This window comes from Phyllobates terribilis, unplaced genomic scaffold (genome assembly GCF_046119375.1).
Source record: "Phyllobates terribilis strain yellow unplaced genomic scaffold, ASM4611937v1 Scaffold_10__3_contigs__length_209671492, whole genome shotgun sequence".
In the NCBI taxonomy this organism is placed as follows: Eukaryota; Metazoa; Chordata; class Amphibia; order Anura; family Dendrobatidae; genus Phyllobates; species Phyllobates terribilis.
This window is the reverse complement of record NW_027362770.1, coordinates 17,662,967-17,685,847: the sequence shown is the minus strand read 5'-3', so window position 1 is coordinate 17,685,847 and position 22,881 is coordinate 17,662,967. Positions and strand designations below refer to the sequence as shown.

Here is a 22,881-nt window from a genome sequence, read left to right as displayed (position 1 = left end):
ATACCAGCACAATGACATCTGATGGGCAGCACGGTGGTTCAGTGGTTAGCACTGCAGCCTAGCAGTGTTGGGGTCCTGGGTTCAAATCCCACCAAGGACAACATCTGCAAGGATTACCACTTGTTTTTTTTTTTGCCTTCCTCTGGATCAACATGTTAGTCTATGGGTTGAACTAGATGGACTTAGTCTTCCTTCAACCTTAAAAACTATGTTACTATGTTACTGTAATGCCGTAGCCATGTTGGTTGTGGCATTACAGTGATTGGCTGGCCGCATACCGTCATCGGGTCTATATAAGACCCGGTGACCCTATGCTCATCACAGTCTATCCTTCAGACAGGCAGAGTACGGAGAGGTGCTGCTGAGCTAAGGAGAGACTTGGCTTTTTATTAGTGATTATTAGGTATTCCACAGAAATATACACATCTGACCTAACAGTCCTTCTAAGGACTAATCCAGCTGCATGTTATTAATCCTGGTGATGGCAGGAGTTAGGCAGGCAGAGTTTGTGGAGAGTGTATAGAGCAGAATAGAGTCCATTGGACGTTCTTTATGCTGCTGTTACACATATTCATAGCCCTAGATATCAGGGCTAATTTTTCTTTGCTCTTAATCCTGATTATTATAATATATATAACACTCCACTTTAACTGCTCCATTTGCTTGTTAGCAGAATACAGCCAGATTTGGTTGATTTTATTCACATTGCTGTATTGTGGAAGCAGAGAAACTTGTCCATCATCAGACGTGATCTGATATTATTACTGTAATAATCGTGACAATGTTTGAAGTGTGCCAAATATTACCCTTCATTTAAAGTCTGCCAGTTGTGTGTGGTTCAACCTATTCACACTTAGGCACTGACCAATACCACATTTATAAGGCCACTGCCTAAAACCGTGGTCATCAGACGTGATCCGATATTACCGCGGTACTAATCGTGACATTTTTTGGAGCGTGCTAAATATTACTCTCCATTTAAAGTCTACCAGTTGTGTGTTGTTCAACTCAACCTATTCAAACTTGGTCACTGACCAATACCACATCTATAAGGCCACTGCCTAAAACCATGTTCATCAGATGTGATCCGATATAACTGCGGTAATAATCCTGGAGCGTGCCAAATATTACACTCCATTTAAAAAGGGCAAGGTGCGTGGCAAGTGACGGGGAAGTGGACGTGATGGTGATGGTGCACGCAGAGGCCGAGGTCATGGGCAAGCTGAAATTGTGCCTGCTGAGGGAGCACAACAAGCAACCCATCATGTCGCCCTACCTTCTGTCCAACTTTCTAGGGGGCCGCGGAACACCACTATTGAAACCAGAGCAGTGTGAAAAGGTTGTTGTGTTGATTGAATAGCATATAAAGCTTCCAGTCAGTTTGCCACCACCACCGCCATGTCTTCCACATGGTCCAGTTCAGTAGCCGTGAGTCTGGAGCACACATTCCTCACCCTGATCCTCCTTCCTCCCACCATGCCTGAATGCATGGAGACTAGTTATCCCACACTTGGACACTCTGAAGAGCAGTTCACTTTTCCATTTGTAGATTCGGGCCTCTCACCCGGCCTGCTTCAAGCAGGGCAAGAGGAGATCGCATATAACGATGCCCACATATTTGAGCAGCCACAGTCACGTGAAGGAGACAGTGGAAAAGTGTAATTCCTGTCGCAAGAGGTGGATGATGATGATGAGACACAATCGCCAGCAAGTCAGGAGGAGGCCCAGGGGGCACACGTGGAAGATGAGGTGGTGAAGGATGAAGTCACTAACCCAACATGGCAAGGTGACATGCATAGCGAGGACAGCAGCACAGAGGGGGAGGGAGGCGTAGCACCACAATAGGCAGGAACAAGCAGGTAACAGACACAAGGTGGGCAAACATTCCCCATAACACCAACGCAAGGTAAGTTGCCAGTCCAACTGTTAAGTCTTCCAGAGTCAGGCTCTTTTTTAAAGACTGTCCAGTTAACCCCCAGCGCAGCGTTCAGTTGTCCCTACCTCAGTCCTTGGAACGCAAGCGCAAATACGCAGCCAATCACCCACAAGCCCCCGCACTAAACTGCCACATTTCTAGAATGTTTGCACTTGACATGTTGCCTTTTAGGCTTGTGGAGATTAAATGAATCTTTCCGCAACGTCATGTCAGCCGTCCCTCGGTATTCGGTCCCCAGCTGCCACTATTTCTCCTAGTATGCCATCCTCGCCTTACACAAGCACGTGTCCAAGAACATTACCCGTGACCTCAACAACGCAGTTACTGGGAAGGTTCACCTAACCACGGACACATGGACAAGTGCTTGTGGCCAGGGACGGTACATCTCGCTGACAGCACACTAGGTTAATACATTGGAAACCGGAACCCAGTCAGACCATGGGACGGAACACGTCCTTCCGACTCCAAGGATTGCGGGCCCTGGGTCAATCAGGGTTGCCCCTACATTCTACAGCTCCTGCACCTCCTCCTCCTCCTCTTCAGTCTCGATCTCCGAAATGACCACATTAGTCGGAAGCTGGAAGCACTGCAGCACTGCCTCGGCCAAGCGGCAACAGGCTGTGCTGAAACTAATATGCTTGGGGGACAAACCGCAAACTTCTACAGAGTTGTTGACAGCTGTAACATAGCAGACAGATCTGTGGCTGTCACCGCTGAACCTACGGCCAGACATGGTCATGTGTGACAATGGCCGTATCCTGGTGGCGGCTCTAAAACTTGGCAACCTCGCACATGTACCATGCCTGGCCCATGTGCTTAACCTAGTGGTTCAGCAGTTTCTCAAAACCTACCCAGATCTGCCTGAGCTGCTTGTGAAAGTACTCCCTTTTCAGAAAGTCAGCTACAGCTTCCGCCGCCCTCGCCGTGCTTCAGCAGCGTTTGCAGCTTCCAGCTCACCGACTGGTGTGCGATGTCACCATGCATTGGAACTCAACCTTGCATATGTTGGGAAGGATTTGTAAGCAGTGGACGGCAGTTGTTGAGTACCATCTTCAACACGCCCGTCGGTATTCAGGTCAACCTCCGCACATAAGAACTGATGAGTGGGCATGAATATCTGACATCTGTTCCATCCTCCAAAACTTTGAGGATTCCACCAAGATGGTGAGTGGTGATGACACCATAATTAGCGTCACCATCCCACTTCTCTGTCTACTAAAACACTCGCTGCTCACATTTAAAGAGGAGGCTTTGCAGCAGAGCACGATAAGATGGAGCAAGGAACTATGCAGGGTGATGCCACACAGCCCAGCCTCATTTCATCTCAACGTAGATTGAGTGATAATGAGGATAAAGAGGAGGAGGAACAGGAGCTGTTTTTCTGCGCTACAGATAGTACTACCCACACCACAGTCATAACTATTGTCCAGTGTGAATGCTCCTGAGGAGAGGGAGAACAAGGAGTAGGACCATGAGGTGGATGAGGATGAGGAGAGCATAGACAGTCATCCTCTTGGTCAGGACAGGGAAGTCTTGGCTATTGGCAGACTGGCATACATGGCTTACTTTATGTAACGCTGTCTTTCACGTGACCCTCGCGTTGTACGCATTTTGGGTAACAGTAATTACTGGTTGGTCACACTTCTAGACCCATGCTACAAGGAGAACTTTCTATTTCTCCTTCCCGTGGTGGAGAGGTCTAATAAAATGGTGCAGTACCAGAAGGCCCTTTGTGGGGAATTATTAAAAAAATTTCCATCTGAAAACGCTGGCGGCGGAGGTCTCAGTTCTTTGGACAACCAAGGAGTACAGGCGAGGGAGACACAAATGCAATGCAGCAGAGGTAGGGGAACACTGTCAAAGGTGTAGGACAGTTTTCTCAGACCCTCCCAGTGCACAGGCCCTGATGTGTGGGGTACTCTGTCAAGGAGGGAAACGTTTTGGAAGATGCTGAAGGAGTACCTTGCCGACCGTACCAATGTCCTCCGTGATTCTTCTGTGTCTTATAACTATTTTGTATCCAAGCTAGAAATGTGCTATGAACTGACTCTCTATGCCTTGGAGGTCCTGGCCTGGCCTGCCGCTAGTGTTTTGTCAGAGCGGGTTTATAGTGCTGCTGGGGGTATTATAACTGATAGGCACATCTGCCTGTCAACTGAAATTGCTGACAGGCTGACTCTTATCAAAAATGAACAAAGGCTGGATTGGGCCTGACTTCTCAACACCACTGGATGATAGGAGCTGAACATAAAGTCAAATCCAGTGTTTTTTTTTTTGGGGGGGGGTCTATTCCCATTGCCTCTTCACACCCAGACATGGGTATGTATACGCTTCCTGATTTAGTCTAATTTCTGTTGTCCTCCTTCTCTTTCTCATCATCCTCCACCACCATATCACCAGGGTGACCGTGATGCAACACCCACATAATTTGTTTTAAGGGATGATGCCCATAGGAAATGTTTTTAGAGGCCTACCTTTAACATTCTGTATGTGTTATGATCTGCAACAAGTACTAAGGAAAGATAGGGGAAAGCTGTCCCTACAGTAAGACTAAGCTGAATCCCTATGATGTAGCGGACTGCCTGTTCCTTGCGAACAGACCCGCCTTAGTTCTCGGCTAGTCTGAATGGAGACCTATAGCATAAAGGGAAGGGGTCCCCAAAAGAACTAAGGACTGGAACAAAAATGGGACATCTCCTGAACAGAGAAGGTTGTTGCAGAACACAAAAAGATAAACTGACAAAAAGGTACTAGAGGTCCTAAAAGGACCAAGCAAGCTGACAGAGATAGGCACAGAAGCTCCTGGCTAGCAAAACAGTCAAACAACACTGAACTCCAGCACAGCCAAAAGGGCGGAGCTGGAATATAAAGGCTGATGGTCAAGTGACCGCAAAACACAAGATGGAAAAAACAAACAGGAGGGTTCTAAGAGTACCCCCTCTTTTATGAGGATCCTCTAGGCCCAGGCCTATCCGGAAACCTCTTGTGGAAAGCTCTAACAAGCCTAGGAGCAGAGACATCACCCGCCCTTACCCAGGAGTTATCTTCGGGACCAAAACCCTTCCAGGAGACAAGATACTGTAAGCTCCTTCTATGCCATCTTGAATTCAAGATACGAGAAATTTCATCTTCGTCGTCTTCCACCACAGGAGGAACTGTGACAGTGGCATCCCTATCTGATACATCAGCTTTTTTCCACAAGGAAACATGAGACACAGGATTAATCTTCCAGGAAGTAGGGACATCCAACCTAACCGCAGATGGGTTAACAACCTGAAGCAATTTAAATGGACCCACAAACTTAGGACCCAGTTTTTTAGAGGGAATCCTCAACCGTGAGTTTCTTGAGGACAACTAAACCATGTCACCCACAGTAAACAAAACCTCCTTACGTTTCCTGTCAAAATACTTCTTGGACTTCTTGTTAGCCTCTTGAAGGCTGCAACGTACATTAGTCCAAACTCTCTCCAAATCATCGGAAAAATTCTCCTCCTTCTGCACCGCCGACCCCAATTTCGCGAACGAACCAAAAGACGGATGTCTCCCAGTACAACAAAAAAAGGAGAACACCCAGCAGAGGAGGATGTATGATTGTTAAGAGCAAATTCTGCGAGAGGCAGAAACTCAGACCATACCTCTTGATTATCCGCCACAAAACAATGCAAAAACTGTTCTACATCCTGGTTCTTTCTTTCAGTCTATCCATTAGACTTAGGATGATACCCAGACGAAAATGACAAACGGACTCCCAACCTGTCACAAAAAGCACGCCAAAAGCGAGCCACAAATTGAGGTCCTCTATCAGAAACAATATCCGTTGGAACGTCATGAAGCTTGACAATCTCGTTAACAAATGCCTTAGCGAGTGTCTTGGCGCAGGGCAACTTAATGAATGGAACCAAATGGTCCACGACCACCCACATGACAGTAAAACCCTCAGACACAGGCAGATCAGTAATAAAATCCATTGTGAGATGCATCCAAGGCACACTAGGAACCTCCAGAGGGCAAAGCAACCCCGCAGCAGGAGTATGTGAAGCCTTTGACCTAGCACACAGTACATTGACGCACGCACTTGATGACTTCCTTCTGCCATCCAGGCCACCAAAAACTGCGACTGATAAGTCTCTTCGTCTCCGAAATTCCTGTATGACCTGCCAACCGAGACTCATGACACTCCACAAACAAATCTCTCCTAAAGGCTCTAGTCACAAACAACCTCCCATGGGGAGTGTTAGATGGAGCATCATCTTGAGCTTTCAGAATCCCATTCTCCAAAATGGAGTCCAATGCCGCCACCACAACTCCTTTCTGTAAAATGCTCTCCTCCTCCTCGGCATCAACCGTAGGAGAGAATCTGCGAGATAAAGCATCGGCTTTAACATTCTTAGTACCAGGGATATAGGTAGCAGAAAAATGAAACCGAGAAAAAAAAAGTGCCCACCTAGCTTGAAGGGCATTCAAGTGCTTGGCAGCATCCAGATAGATCAAATGCTTATGATCTGTGAACACCAGAATATTAAATCTAGCGCCTTCCAAAAAATGACGCCTATGTTCAAACACGAGTTTAATAGCCAGCAACTCCCGATTTCCAACTTCATAATTCAGTTCGGTTTCCGAAATTTTTTTCGAAAAGTAGGCACAAGGATGTACTCCACTCTTGTTCTGCTGAGACAAAACTGCTCCGTCCCCCACCGATGAAGCATCAACATCGACCAAAAAAGGCTTGGTCTCATCAGGCTGCATAAGGATAGGGGCAGAACTGAACCTCTCTTTGAAATACTCAAACGCTTCAATGGCCTCAGTAGTCCACTGGAGCATATTCGCACACTTCCTGGTGAGATCGGTCAGAGGCTTAACAATTACAGAAAAATTCTTAATGAATTTCCTGTAATAACTGGCAAAACCCAAAAATCTCTGTATAGATTTCAAACTGATAGGCCTAAGCCATTCCTGCACAGCCTGAACCTTCACCGGGTCCATCTCAAAGCCCTTGCTGGAGACAATGTAGCCCAAAAAACTAATTTTCTGCACAGCAAACTCACATTTCTCCAGCTTAGCAAAGAGTGAATTATCACTCAATAACTGCAAAACTTCACATACACTCTGCCAATGGGACTCTAGATCTGGTGAATAAATCAAAATGTCATCCAAATACACAACCACATTCTTACCAATCAAAGGTCTCAGGATGTCATTAATAAGGTTCTGAAAAAATGCAGGTGCATTGGTAAGACGAAAAGGCATCACCAGATTCTCAAAATGACCTACCGGAATGTTAAAAGCAGTTTTCCATTCATCACCCTCCTTCACTCGTAACAAATTGTATGCCCCCCAGAGATCAATTGTAGAGAACCACTTGGCCCCCACCAACTGGTTACACAAGTCAGGAATTAACGGCAATGGGTAGGAATTGCGTACGGTAATTTTATTAATTTCACGAAAATCCAAACATGGACGTAAACCCCCGTCCTTTTTTTAACAAAGAAAAATCCAACTGCCACAGGCGACTTAGAAGGTTTAATGTAACCAGCAGCCAGGCTAGTCTGTATGTACTCCTCCAAGGCCTTTCTTTCAGGGATAGTCAGATTAAACAAGCGACTCTTGGGAAGAGTAGCTCCAGGAATAAACTCAATGGCGCAATCATAATCCCTATGAGAAGGTAAAACTTGCGACTCCTCCTCTGAAAAAACCCTCCAAAAATCTTGAATAGGTACAGGTAATTACCCTTTTTCCACAGCCGCAATGCGACCATTACAACATTTATCATAGCACTTCAGACTCCAAGACTTAATCACATTAGTAGACCAGTCCAGCAAAGGATTGTGCAGTTTTAACCAAGGCAAACCTAAAATGACCGGAGAGGGAAAATTATCTAATACAACCAAGTCCAAAATTTCTTGGTGAACTCCATTGATAGTGAGGGGAAATGCAGCAACCTTGTGAGTAATGCATTTCAAGTGAGTGTTATCAATTGCAATCACAGAAATAGGTGATGACAAAGGTATGGATTTCAATTTAAGTTTTTCCAAAAACAATTTATCAATCACATTAAGTGTTGAACCACAATCCACAAACACCTGAAATTCAATCAAATTTTCCTGCAAAGTAGTACTCCCAGAAAGAAATACTCCTGCAGAGGGTAAACAAGCTATATGGGCGTAACTGACCTTTTTTTTATTTACTTAAACGAAGCTCACAATACTTAATCAAATGGTCAGTTTAACCACAATAAAGACACAATCCCTCGGCGAACCTCCGGTCTCTTTCCTGAGAGGAGATGACTTCGCCCCAACCTCCATCGGTTCTCCGCCGTCAGAGCAGATTTTCTGGGGACTAGGACCTGGCATTACAGGAGTCTTTACCTCATTCTGTCTAAATCTCAGTCTCCTATCCACACGAACAGCTAATTGCATGGCATCCTGCAGAGTCTCAGGTGCGGGGAATACAATTAACAAATCCTTAACCCTTTCACTCAGACCAGCAAGAAACAGACATTTCAGAGCAGGATCATTCCATCTAACTTCCGAGGCCCATCTTCTGAAGTGTGTGCAATAATTCTGAACATCACCTGACCCCTGATTCAAATGCCTGAGTTCTGCCTCAGCAGATGAGACTCGATCAGGATCATCATATAAGAGCCCCATAGCAGAAAAAAATTCTTCTACAGACCTTAAACATGGATCATTAGGTTGGAGAGAAAAGGTCCACCCCTGTGGTTCTTTGCGCAAAAGTGACATAATAAAACCAATGAGCTGTTATTCATTCCCAGAGGACCTTGGTCTCAAAGGAAAATATAACAAACAAGCATTTTTAAAGGAAAAAAAATCTTGCCGTTTACCATAAAAAAACATCAGGCAGTCCTACCTTGGGTTCCACAAAATGCGCTTCAAAACAGCTACTAACATGTTGCTGGAACTTGGCTACCTCCAGAGACAATCCCTGCAGGCGTTGAGCCAAATCCTGGATGGAAATCATACTGATCTCCGAATTTCTTTCCTTTTAGTTTTTTTGGGCTGGACTTACTGTTGTGATCGGCAACAAGTACTAAGGAAAGATAGGGGAAAGCTGTCCCTACAGTAAGACTAAGCTGAATCCCTATGATGTAGCGGACTGCCTGTTCCTAGCAAACAGACCCGCCTTAGTTCTCGGCTAGTCTGAACGGAGACCTATAGCATAAGGGGAGGGGTCCCTTAAAGAATTAAGGACTGGGACAAAAATGGGACACCTCCTAAACAGAGAAGTTGTTGCGGAACACAAAAAGACAAACAGACAAAAAGGTGCTAGAGGTCCGAGAAGGCACAAAATAACCTGGCTAGAGAAACAGTCAAACACTGAAGTCCAGCACAGCCAGGAGGGTGGAGCTGGAATATAAAGTCAGGTGGTCACATGACCGCAAAATACAAGTTGGAAAAACAAACAGGAGAGTTCTAACAGTATGTTCATGTATACCCCACAGGGGTAAATGTTTTTCAGCCCATGCACATTCACTATAGGAGACTCACTCCTTAACAATGGGATCAAGTTTTTTTCCATGAGGACCTCCTCTACGTCTTTTCAAAGGGGTATTTTAGTGTTTCCAAATTTTTGGCAGCCCTTGCAGTCACTGCATGGGCATTACAACTATAGGAGACCCACTCCTTAATAATGGGAACAAGTTTTTTAATGAGGACCTCCTCAACGTCTCTTAAAAGGGGTATTGGAGTGGGTCCAAATTTTTGGCAGCCCTTGTAGTCACTGCATGGGCATTACCACTATAGGAGACCCACTCCTTAATAATGGGAACAACAAAGCAAAGCTGATGGCCCTCTAACAATAGTAAGGGCCACCTGATGACCTTGTAAAAATAGGCTTTGTGACTTTCACGGTTCCTACTTCATAAATGAAACAGGGTGTGTCTGATCATGTCTCACACAACACATAGCCAGATAAGGTAGTAAAATGTTAAACTTACATTTACCGTTGAAAGTATTTTTCACCGTTGAAAGCAATGCAAAAGTGTAAAAACGCATCAAAATTGCTACGTATGAACATAGGCCAAGATGTGGAGGAGCATTTTTGTTTTTGGTTATTTATTTTGCCTTATATATAAGTCATTACCCTGGAAAGCATGTTTCTTAACATTTTTTACAGGAAAATCCATTTTGGCTTTTGTTTTTGTATGTTTTACTGTGAGTCCGTACAAGTTGTGTAATACTCTGACAACATTGTTCACAGAAGTGACCTGGGAGTCAGAAATGCTTCCAGGGGTCTTCCCATGCTGTTCCCATATCATTTGAACATTGTTCCCATTGATTTTGCCAATTTTTAGGCCCACTCCAGACCTCCGGGGGGAGGAGGTGGGCAGGCGCCGGAAAAATGCTCGAGTTTCTCATAGACTTACATTGGGCTCGATGCTCGGGTCGAGCACCCAAGCATCACGATTTGCTCGACCTGAGCAATGAGCACCCGAGAATTTTAGTGCTCGCTCATCACGAGTACCAAGAAGAATTGATTCTTTGACGCTGCTTTGAAAGCTAAGGGTGGTCACATCTAATATTGATGTATTTAGATTTCTCTCTTTTTTATTTACTTTGTGTTTTGTTAATAGATAAAAATAAACGATCTCTTGTGTTTTTGAAAGCATTTTTATTTTCCAGGATTTTTTCCACATTTACCTGAAGAGAAGCTGAATGAAGGTTTTTATTAGCAAAAGACATTCAATTGCAAAGCATAATAAAACCTAGCCTGCGATATGTAAACATTGTATTGCCCCAGCTTGCAAAATCTGTTAATTTTTTGCTTGTGATCTTTTCCTTCAGATTGATGGATTATGCTGCTAACCATCCTCATGTGTTTAAGGCAGTGGAAAGCTTTGTGACTCTGATAAAAGGCCTATTGGAGAGGTTATTGGATTACAGAGCAGTGGTGACTGATGAGAGCAAAGATAACCGGATGAGCTGTACCGTCAATTTATTAGTGAGTGAGAAGTATTATTTTTCATCCATCCCTGAAATATTAACAAACTGTCATGAATTAAGAAATGACATTCAAAGTGTATAGCGAGTCAAGAAGCAAATGTAACGTATCTTCATGACTGGAAAACAGTGAAATACAGTGCATAATTAAGGTTTTGGTTTTCAAATACATTTTTCCATTTTATGTACATGTGGCGCCCCCTGCGGGTTCAGTCGCACAGAGGTACTGCATCTCACCCAGAGGTGTGGTACCCCACTCTCAGGTAAGGAGGGAGTACTGCCCGGGACCCACCAACCTGCATTCAACACTTCACCATTCCAGACCAGCAGGCGGGGCAAGATGCACTGGCTTATGCTGAGCCCTGTCCCTGGTTGGAAGTGGGGGGGAACCGAGTGAGGGGGAACCAAGCAGTGGGTGTGGGTGTAGGAAGCAGACAGACGAGCACTTCAGTAGGTGTATAAAAAAGGGAGTCATCTAGGGAGAAAGAGTCCAGTCAGAGGGACAGTCTGAGGAGAAGTAGTGGGAGCAGGAGCTCTGTAGGAGCTCTGCTCAGAGGAGAGGGTCTAGATTGAGAGGCCCCGGAGGACAGCTTGGAAGAGGATGGGAGCAGAGGGAAGGCTCCAGAAGTGAGAGGATCCCAGGGGCACGGCCAGTGCAGAAGCCACCCGTGCACCCAAATCTACCAGAGCGTGCAGGGATCAGGCCGCAAAGGGGACCGACCCCTAGCTAGTGGAGAACTACAAGGCTCAGCTAGAAACCGGAGGCTTCTGCACTTTCAGGGTGCAGATGCTCATAACTGCAACTACATCGCTAAAAAGGTAGCCACATAGGATTCAGGGGACTGCAGGTTACCCGCAAAAATCCGGCTTGGGACACTGGTTGCGAGACGCAGGGCAGGAGGGTGAGAGCCAGCGCAGGAAGACGACAGAGGAAGGCACACAGAATGGGGTCCCGTTATGTACTCCTGAAACACCTGGGAGTTTGCTGAACCCAGGCCTTGGTAAACACAGGACGGCGTGGGAGGTTACCCTGGTCCTGGTAACCTGGAGTTCAACAACTGTAAGTAAACCTTGACGACTGCACCCCACTGTGTCCTAGAATTATTATCTGCGCCAGAACCTGCACTACACTGCACAGCAACATCTACCTCATTAACCATGACTTACTGCCCTGGAGCTTAGCTCTGCCTGTGGAGAGCTGAACCAACTCTGCTGCGTCACCATCAGCTCCAGTGGATCTGCACCGCAGCGGCGGCTCCATATAGCCGCATACCACAGGTGGCGTCACGAACATTATATAAAAACTTTATTCCCTTTTCTTTATTCCCCTTTTATTGACTGCCCTGGGTCACGGACCGGGTCACTGCCACTGTGACATCCCCCAGCATCGAACGGCCCGGCTACCGAGTACCCCACAGCCCAGGGGGTGCATCATACATATAATTCTTTACTTTTGCTACTGCAGTACAGAAAACTGATGAGGAGTGAACATGGAGTCTTTTGAAATAAATAAATATTTTTTTCTCTTTTATAATCCACCTTATTATTCATGGGCACTGTGTTCTAGTATCAAACTTAATGAGAGGAGTGTGATCTTCGTTACAAAGCAGAAGTATGCTTATAGTAGTAAAGTCATCCATGTTAATACACAGTGCTCCAACAATATACATTTAAAGGGTTATTCCCACAATTACATTATTTTTCACAAAGCACAAAAAATGCCATCTTATTGTTAAACTATTCTAATTATCTTTATGATTGGAAACAAATGAATCATAGTGATAAGTGGTTAGTGTAAATGTTTATTAACTTAAAGGGAATCCATAACCCCAAAAATGCGTTTTAGATGGGCTATAAAGTGATGTTGAGGACTTAGCACCTATTAACAACCATACTAGCACTGTACCTGTTACTGGTTCAGTGCCTGAGAAAATAACTTTTAATTCATATGCAAATGAGGTGGCTTTGGTGCACCACTTGCATGTCTAAGAGCTTGGTGCACTGTTACACCTCTTCCATTGCATATTGGGGTCTCCCATCCCCCTTCTGATTAACAGTACTCACTTCCTAGAGTGAGCACTTTATGAATACTACTAGCGTGTGTGTGCACATCATAAGAAAGCATATATACTATATACGGTATACACATCCCCTTGGAAGGAGCTACATGTGAAACCCGCACGTCGGGACTGTTACATCTAACCCAGGTCATATTTTATGTTTTGACTACTTACATCTGATAACTTGTCTTTATGTTTAGACTTGACATTTATGCTCTATGCACTGAATCTATTGAATTAACTATAACTACTATGGCTGCTAATTTTAGCTGGATGCAATTGCACTTTCGCATAAAGCACTTAACTTATTGATGTATTTGCACACAGCTATTTACTATTATATATTATTAATATTTTGGTGGAGTTATTGATTGGTACATGTATGTCAAGTCTTTTTATATATATATATATATATATATATATATATATACATACAGTACAGACTAAAATTTTGGACACACCTCATTTAAAGATTTTTCTGTATTTTCATGACTTTGAAAATTGTACATTCACACTGAAGGCATCAAAACTATGAATTAACACATGTGGAATTATATACTTAACAAAAAAGTGTGAAACAACTGAAAATATGTCTTATATTCTAGGTTCTTCAAAGTAGCCACCTTTTGCTTTGATGACTGCTTTGCACACTCTTGGCATTCTCTTGATGAGCTTCAAGAGGTAGTCACCGGAAATGGTATTCACTTCACAGGTGTGCCCTGTCAGGTTTAATAAGTGGGATTTCTTGCCTTATAAATGGGGTTGGGACCATCAGTTGTGTTATGCAGAAGTCTGGTGGATACACAGCTGATAGTCCTACTGAATAGACTGTTAGAATTTGTATTATGGCAAGAAAAAAGCAGCTAAGTAAAGAAAAAGGAGTGGCCCTCATTACTTTAAGAAATGAAGGTCAGTCAGTGTGAAAAATTGGGCAAACTTTGAATGTGTCCCCAAGTACAGTTGCAAAAACCATCAAGCGCTACAAAGAAACTGGCTCACATGAGGACCGCCCCAGGAAAGGAAGACCAAGAGTCACCTCTGCTTCTGACGATAAGTTTATCCGAGTCACCAGCCTCAGAAATCGCAGGTTAACAGCAGCTCAGATTAGAGACCAGGTCAATGCCACACAGAGTTCTAGCAGCAGACACATCTCTTCAACAACTGTTAAGAGGAGACTTTGTGCAGCAGGCCTTCATGATAAAATAGCTGCTAGGAAACCACTGCTAAGGACAGGCAACAAGCAGAAGAGACTTGTTTGTGCTAAACAACACAAGGAATGGACATTAGACCAGTGGAAATCTGTGCTTTGGCCTGATGAGTCCAAATTTGAGATATTTGGTTCCAACCACCGTTTCTTTGTGCGACGCAGAAAAGGTGAACGGATGGACTCTACATGCCTGGTTCCCACCGTGAAGCATGGAGGAGGAGGTGTGATGGTGTGGGGGTGCTTTGCTGGTGACACTGTTGGGGATTTATTCAAAATTGAAGGCATACTGAACGAGCATGACGACCACAGCATCTTGCAGCGGCATGTTATTCCATCCGGTTTGCGTTTAGTTGGACCTTCATTTATTTTTCAACAGGACAATGACCCCAAACACACCTCCAGGCTGTGTAAGGACAATTTGACCAAGAAGGAGAGTGATGTTGTGCTACGCCAGATTACCTGGCCTCCACAATCACCAGACCTGAACCCAATCGAGGTGGTTTGGGGTGAGCTGGACTGCAGAGTGAAGGCAAAAGGGCCAACAAGTGCTAAGCATCTCTGGGAACTCCTTCAAGATTGTTGGAAGACCATTTCCGGTGACTACCTCTTGAAGCTCATCAAGAGAATGCCAAGAGTGTGCAAAGCAGTCATTCAAAGCAAAAGGTGGCTACTTTGAAGAATCTAGAATATAAGACATATTTTCAGTTGTTTCACACTTTTTTGTTAAGTTTAAAATTCCACATGTGTTTATTAATAGTTTTGATGCCTTCAGTGTGAATGTTCAATTTTCATAGTCATGAAAATACAGAAAAATCTTTAAATGAAAGGTGCGTCCAAACTTTTGGTCTGTACTGTATATGTAATTTTTTTTCAGAAACATACTTAAACATCAGTCTGTAGTAATCTGATTATTTATCAACTATGTATGGTATGACCAGGTTTTTTGTATTTTTGTCAGTCAGTTTCCCCTTTTAAATGTTTTTAATGGTGTTGTAATACAGATAATTAATTTTCAGATTATTGGATGTACTGCTTCCATTATCTGTGTAGGTTCTTATTGTAAGAAAGCAGCTGGATTGGTTCTGGGTGCGGTGCCTAGCATTGGTGATGTGAAACCCAGAGAAGCAGGCTCCAGCAAGTATAGTGCTGAGAGATATTTTTTTAATGGGTCTGGATTTTTGGTCCAGGTTTTAGGAAATACTGGAAGAGCTGGGTGGAACTGGTCATTCCCATCCTCCAATCCAGAAAGTGCAGTTGGTGTAAAAAAGCAGCTGAAATGCTCCATAAGTCTCTGTGTGGGAGGAGTGAAGGACAGATGAACATGTACTTCTGTATGAACAGTTTATTTTCTGTTTTACCCTTATACCAGAAAAAGGCTGTTTTACTTTTGGAGAGTTTCTGAATTAATAAACCTTAGTTAGTTTGGACCAGATAGTGTGTGTGCTGGAGGCTACAAAAGATCACTGATTCCCTACAACATGTACTGATAGGCCATGGTCACACTGGATGGACACATTCTCCTGTGTTCTTCCTGCTAATGTCAATCACTAGACTAATACACCCGGACGTGTAGCAAGTGGCTTCAAAGAACTCCTCAGGGTGTATTAGTATAGTGATCGGCATAAGCAGAAAGAAGACAGAGAAGAGTTCCCAACCACTGTGTGTGCACACAACCAGGCACAGGCAATTCGCATGTGCACAAATATTGGCAGCATTCAGACAGTGCTTGATCTGGGGAGCAAGCATTGTAAAATTGTAAATTAATGACAATGGTGGACCAAACTCTTGGCTAAGCCAAAGGTGCACCAAAGCCACCTCATTTGCATATGAAATAAAAATAATTTTATTAGGCACTTTATCAGAAACAGGTACAGTGTTAGTATGGTTTCTATAGGGGCTAAGTCATCTACAACACTGAATAGCTCATTTACAATGCATTTAGTGGTGATGGACTCCCGTTAATCTTGTGTACCTTTTCATATCTCTCAACCAGTATATTAACTATTATGCAAGATTTTATTGTGTTTTATGTATAACTTATTTTTTCTTGCTATAGAACTTTTACAAAGATATTAATAGAGAAGCAATGTATATCAGGTAAGAAAAAAACCTCCTTTGGCTTCATCAATAGACTTTTGCACATAAAAACCTAAATATCCTGTAGAAAATATTAAATGGCTAAAATCACTTTTCTTTTGTTAAGTATCTGGTAAGAACTCTGCATTTTAAGAAACCTAAACAAACTTAGGAAATAGAATCTCTGCAGACTATAACCCTTAACCCACAGCATTTAAACACCTTTGACATCCTCGTGTTAATTTCTTGTTGAACTCCATGTGCAAAGAAGTTTCAGAAGTCAAATGCCCTTTCTCCTGACCTTTCCAGATTTAATTCACAATGGTGAACTATCACTGTTGATATAACCATTTAAAAAATAAATGTTTAATTGTAGAGATGAGCAGATCATTTCAAGAAGGAATGAGCTGGAGATGAAATTCCTGAAATTTGCGGTTTCACTTGAATTTGAACACTTTGAGATTCAATTTGCGGTTTGCAAAAAAACCCCACTTGCCTGCCATCATTTCTCACACTACTGAAGCATCAGAAAGTTGGTTAACGTCATTTTGCATTGCCGTGCGGGCCTCCCCATAATGCCCTGCAGCTACGACATCTTAAAATTGTCATACCTTGTACAGTTGTGGTCAGCACCTAGGCCATCTAATTTCACAGTTTGTCTAGTAGAGTAATTTTCCATCTCACTGGGTAAGTCTCTCCCTTCTGTAGAGTGTAAGCTCTTAAGGTCAGTGGGGTCATCTCTCTCAATAAGCTCTTATGGTCAGCAGTAATGATGAGCAAGCAATAAAATGCTTGGGTTCTCGTTACTCGGGTCGAGCAAATTGGAATCCTTGAGTGCACGGTCCGGGTAACGAGCCCAATGTAAGTCTATGGGAAACTGGAGCATTTTTCCGAAGGCTCCTGCAGGGGGCCTAAAAATTGCCCAAAACAATGGGAACAGTTTTCAAATGACATGAGAACAGCATGGGGAATACCCCTGGAAGCATTTCTAACTCCCAGGTCACTGCTGTCAACAACGTTGTCAGAGGTATTACACCACTTTTACGGACTCACAATAAAACATGCAAAAACTAAGCCAAAATGGATTTTCCTGGGAAATATGTAAAAGAATATCCTTTCCAGTGTAATGACTTGTATATAAGGCAAAATAAATAACCAAAAGCAAAAATGCTCCTCCACACCTTGGGCTATGTTCACAAGTAGCGTTTTTGATGTGTTTTTGCACTTTTGCATTGCTTTCAACCAAGACAAATGCATTCACTGGGAAATGTCATTTTAACATTTTACAAACTTATCTGGCCATGTGGTGTGTGACACATCATCAGACACATGCATACAGTGCTGAAAAGACATGGGAACAGCATGGGGAAGACCTCTGGAAGCATTTCTGACTCCCAGGTCACTGCCTAAAAGTGTGCCCATCATAAGTGATTCTTGGCGCATGCAAAGATGCCTTCAGCAATGCATCTGTCGTTGCAGACTTGCAACAATCACCATCCACATCCTTGTACCAGCACAGCGTTCAGTTGTCCCTACCCAATTCCTTGGAATGCAAGTGCAAGTATGCAGCCAGCCAACACAGGCTGCAATACTATACTGCCAAATTTTTGACAGCTGCTTGCACTTGAAATGTAGCCTTTCTATCTCGTGGAGGTCGAAGCTGTCCACAATCTCATAGTGGTGGCAGCCGGGTGTTCATGCTCTGTCCCCAGCCACCACTATTTCTCCTGGTGTCACCTCCGCCTTCCACAAGCACGGGTCCCACAACATTGCCCGTGCCCTCCCCAGTGCACTTACTGGGAAGGACCGCCTAACCACAAACATGTGGTCAAGTGAATGTGGCCAGGGATGGTACAGAGCCAGTCCACAGCTTTTTTTCTGAGAGTTGTATTTCACCACAGCTATATTCTTTAGCTTGGTGAAAGGAGTTGGGAAACCGTATCTACGCCAGCTGTCATTTCTCCCAGGAAGTCTTCTAATGCTGCTTGCACTTGAAATGTTGCATTTTAGGCTCGTGGAGGAGGAAGCTGTCCACAACCTCATGGCGGCATTGGCCGGGTGTCCATACTCAGTCCCCAGCCTCCACTATTTCTCCTGGTGTCGTCTCCGCCTTCCACAAGCACGGGTCCCACAGCATTACCAGTGCCCTCCCCAGTGCACTTACTGGGAAGGACCGCCTAATCACAAACAGGGACTGTGGCCAGGGACATTTTGGAGCCAGTCCACAGCTTGTCGGTGAGTTGTATGTCACCACAGCCATATTTTTTATCTCGGTGAAAGGACTGACTTTTGGGAAACCGGATCTACTCTGGCTGTCATTTCTCCATCACCAGGTTCCGCACATTGTCACATGACCATGCCTGGCTGTATGTTCAGCGGTGAGAACCACAGCTCAGGCTGCTGTGTTACAGCTTTCAACTACTCTGCATGGCGGTTTGTCACCTAAGCGTTAAGCATATTATCTTCAGCACAGCCTGTTGCCACTTGGCCAAGGCAGTGCTGCGGTTCTCTCAGCTTGTGACTGATGTGGTCTTTCGGAGATGTAGACCGAACTGGAGGAGGAGGTGCAGGAGCTGAACAATGTGATTACATTAAGGTTACATTGTCGAATCTGGTTTTTATACTAAAGAAAGATCCTACTGTGTTTTTTTTTTTTTGCGCTGTTTTTTAAGACAAATGCATTCACCGAGAAATGTCATTTTAACATTTTACAACCTTATCTGGCCATGTGGTGTGTGACACATCATCAGACACATCCTGTTTCATTTATGATAGAGGGACTCTGAAAGTCACAAAGCCTATTTTTATAGGGCCATCAGGCAGTCCTTACTATTCTTAAAGGGCCAGCAGTCAGCCCTCGCTATTGTTAAAGCCATCAGCCAGCTATGCTTCGTTGTTCCCATTATTAACAAGTGGGTCTCCTATACTGTTATTGCGTATGCAGTGATTGCAAGGGCTTCCAAAAATTTGGAGGCACTCCTATGCCCCTTGCAAGAGACGTAGAGGTCAGAGAGCCTCATAGAAACAATGTTCCCATTATTAAGAAGTGGGTCTCTGATAGTGTTTGCCTATGCAGTGAAGCAACGGCTGCCAAAAATTTGGAGGAACTCCAATGCCCCTTGAAAGAGACTATAAAAAACACTAATCATGAGTGGGTAGTATAGATCACACAGTGTGTGTAGATATAGGTATAATATGTACCTCCTATTAGTTACTACCCTATATGGACTATATGCGACTCCATCGCCAAAATATAGAACAACTACCAGAGAAAAAGAAGCGAAAACGGAATCAACAATTCTATAGCAAAAAATAGTCAATATTTATTATGATAAAAAGATCAGACATACACAGAGATCAGTGCAGCAATACAAAAAGGACAATAAAATCAACAACAGCCCTCTCCATATGTGACCCCAATAAAGGACCCATAATCCACAGAGGGCAGTAAAGCTGCTAGGGGTCCATTAAAGGGAGGCACATGTTGAGAGAGGCGACCCCTAGCAGCTTTACTGCCCTCTGTGGGTCGTATGTGGATACTGGAAAGTTGCGGTAAGCATACAGCGGGGACATCTATGCTCCCTGTATTTATCTAGCGCACCGCACGTGACAATAGTAGTAGTAAATAGGAGTGTGACATGGTGGATGATTTATACATGTATCCACTATACATCAGTGAGGGTAGTCAGCCTATATAGTATTTACTTCAATGCTGCACTTGTAATCTACACATCAGATATGATGTAATAAATATAAATATATTGGATCTGTGTTTGCTTTGGATAACTTACATTATGGGTCCTTTATTGGGGTCACATATGGAGAGGGCTGTTGTTGATTTTATTGTCCTTTTTGTATTGCTGCACTGATCTCTGTGTATGTCTGATCTTTTTATCATAATAAATATTGACTATTTTTTGCTATAGAATTGTTGATTCCGTTTTCGCTTCTTTTTCTCTGGTAGTTGTTGAAAGAGACGTAGAGGTCAGAGAGCCTCATAAAAACAATGTTCTCATTATTAGGAAGTGGGTCTGTCATAGTGTTTGCCTATGCAGTGAAGCAACGCTGACAAAATTATGGAGGCACTCCAATGACCCTTGCATGAGACGTAGATATGTTGATATGGTACATATGGTGATGATATGGTGGTGGAGGATGAGGATGCGGAGAAGGAGGAGGACAAGAGCAAACAGACAAAATCAGGAAGCATATACCCATGTCTGGGTGTGAAGACAGAAGTGCATCATAATAGAGTTAGACCTCCCCAAAAAAGACACTGCATTTGAGTTTGTTACGCTGCTATCATTTGGTGGTGTTGAGAAGTCTGGACCAATCCAACCCTTGTTCATTTCTATAAGAGTCAGCCTGTCAGCATTTTCAGTTGACAGGCGAATGCGCCTATCGATTATAATTCCACTGATGGCACTAAAAACCCGCTCTGACAAAACACTAGCAGCAGGGCAGGCCAGGACCTCCAAGGCGTAGAGTGCCAGTTCATGCTACATGTCCAGCTTGGATACCCAATAATTATAAGGCACAGAGGAATCACGGAGGACATTGGTACAGTCGGCAAGGTACTCCCTCACCATCTTCCAAAAGTTTGCACTCCTTGTGAGAGTACTCACAGGGCCTGTGCGATGGGAGGGTCTGAGAAAACTGTCCCAGAACTTTGACAGTGTTCCCCTGCCTCTGCTGGATTGCATTTGTGGCTGTCTCGCTTGTACTCCTTGGTTGTCCAACGAACTGTGACCTCTGCACCAGCGTTTTCAGATGGGAATTTTTTCACTAATTCCGCAACAAGGGCCTTCTTGTACTGACCCATTTTAGAAGGCATGTCCGGCAAAGAAATAAGAGACATAAAGTTCTCCCTGTAAAGTGGGTCTAGAAGCATCACCAACCAGTATTTACGGTCACCCAGAATTTGGACAATGCGAGGGTCACGGGAAAGGCAGCTTAACATAAACTCAGCCATGTGTGCCAGACTGCAAAGAGGCAAAACTTCCATGTCCTCACCAAGAGGTGAACAGACGGTATAACAGTTGTGCAGGTAGTACCGTCTATATCGCAGGAAACTAGCTCCTGTTCTTCCTCCTCTTCCTCCTCCTCCTCATTGTCACCCAATCCATGTTGGGATGAGATGAGGCTGGGCTGTCTGTAATCACCCTGTATGGCTCCTTGCTCCATCTCCTCGTGCTCTGTCTGCAATGCATCCTCTTTAATTGAGAGAAGAGAGCATTTCAGAAGACAGAGAAGCGGGATGGTGACGCTAATTATGGCGTTATCACCGCTCACCATCTTGGTGGAGTCCTAAAAGTTTTGCAGGTTGGTACAGATGTTGGACATCCATGTCCACTACTGAGGTTTTATGTGTGGAGTCTGAACTGAATACCGACAGCCTTGTTGATGCAGGTAGTCAGCAACTGCCCTCTTCTGCTCACAAATGCTTCCCCAAATCTGCAATGTAGCGTTCCAATGCGTGGGTACATCACACACAAGTAAGTGAGCCGGAAACTGCAAACGCTGCTGAAGCACGGATAGAGCGGCAGAAGCTGTAGCTGAATTTTTAAAATGGCACACAGGCGGTGTATTTTGACAAGCAGATCTGACAGATCCAGGTAGGTTTTGAGAAACCGCTGAACCTTGTGGGCCAGCCATGGTACGTGTGTGAGCTCTCAGGGGAGGAGTCCTGAGGAGATAATTTGCATATTCCCACTGCATTTTGGGGTAAGTGAAGAGTCTCCGCGAGCTCAAAGAACACTGGATTTTGGCTGTTGGAGCTGAAAAGAGGACATCGGTAAACCGCGCGCCTGCAGGCGCGCGCTTTTTGAAGCTTTTTTCACTGTTTTCAGAACGTTAACAGTAAGAACATGGAAGAGTCCAGGAGCCATTTGGTGAGCTGCATATCCTGCTACATGTTCACAGACTTGCCAGTGGAAAAGCCAAACTTCACATGCCAGAAATGCAAGCTTGTGTCCCTGTTGGAGGAAAAGTTGCGAAATCTAGAAGAGAGGTTAACTACCTTGAAAATCATTAAGGAAGGTGAAGAGTTCTTAGACAGAGCAGAATTATCTCTTCATGATACAGAAAGAGAAGAAATTCGAACTGCACCTGAGGAAACAGAGGAATGGAAGCATGTGACCCACAGAAGCTGGAGGATCGAGAGGCAGTCAGCACCCATACTGCTCAGGAACCAGTACCAGGCTCTCACGCAGGAGAACCATGAAGAAATACAGCAAAATAAGACTCTGCCCACAATGAAGAACCTTGTAAGCCCTCAGAATCCTCCTGGATGGAGAAAGAAGAATGTTGTGAAGAAAAAACGGAGAGTGGTGGTCATGGGGGATTCCCTGTTAAGAGGAACAGAGGCCGCTATCTGCAGACCAGACATAACCTCAAGAGAAATGTGCTGTCTTCCAGGAGCAAAAATTAAAGATGTGTCTGACAGGATATCAAGACTCTTCAGACCTACAGATCACTACCCATTCCTGCTAATACATGTGGGGACAAATGACACCGCAAGAAAGGACCTGGAAACCATCTGCAGAGACTTTGAAGACTTAGTCAAGAAAGTGAAAGAATTGGAAGCGCAGGTGGTCTTCTCATCCATCCTCCCAGTGGATGACCATGGAACAATGAGGTGGAATA

General features: G+C 44.2%; 1 protein-coding gene across 5 annotated transcripts in view; it reads left to right on the top strand.

The window, feature by feature from the left end:
• Positions 1-22,881, top strand: part of DOCK2 (dedicator of cytokinesis 2) — a 1,661,574-nt gene that overhangs the window by 1,135,277 nt on the left and 503,416 nt on the right. For all 5 annotated transcript variants that reach the window (XM_073649510.1, XM_073649507.1, XM_073649509.1 and 2 more), the window contains 2 exons: positions 10,738-10,894; positions 16,217-16,257. In XM_073649510.1, coding sequence (XP_073505611.1) covers positions 10,738-10,894; positions 16,217-16,257 — 198 coding nt within the window. The remainder of the gene's footprint in view (positions 1-10,737; positions 10,895-16,216; positions 16,258-22,881) is intronic.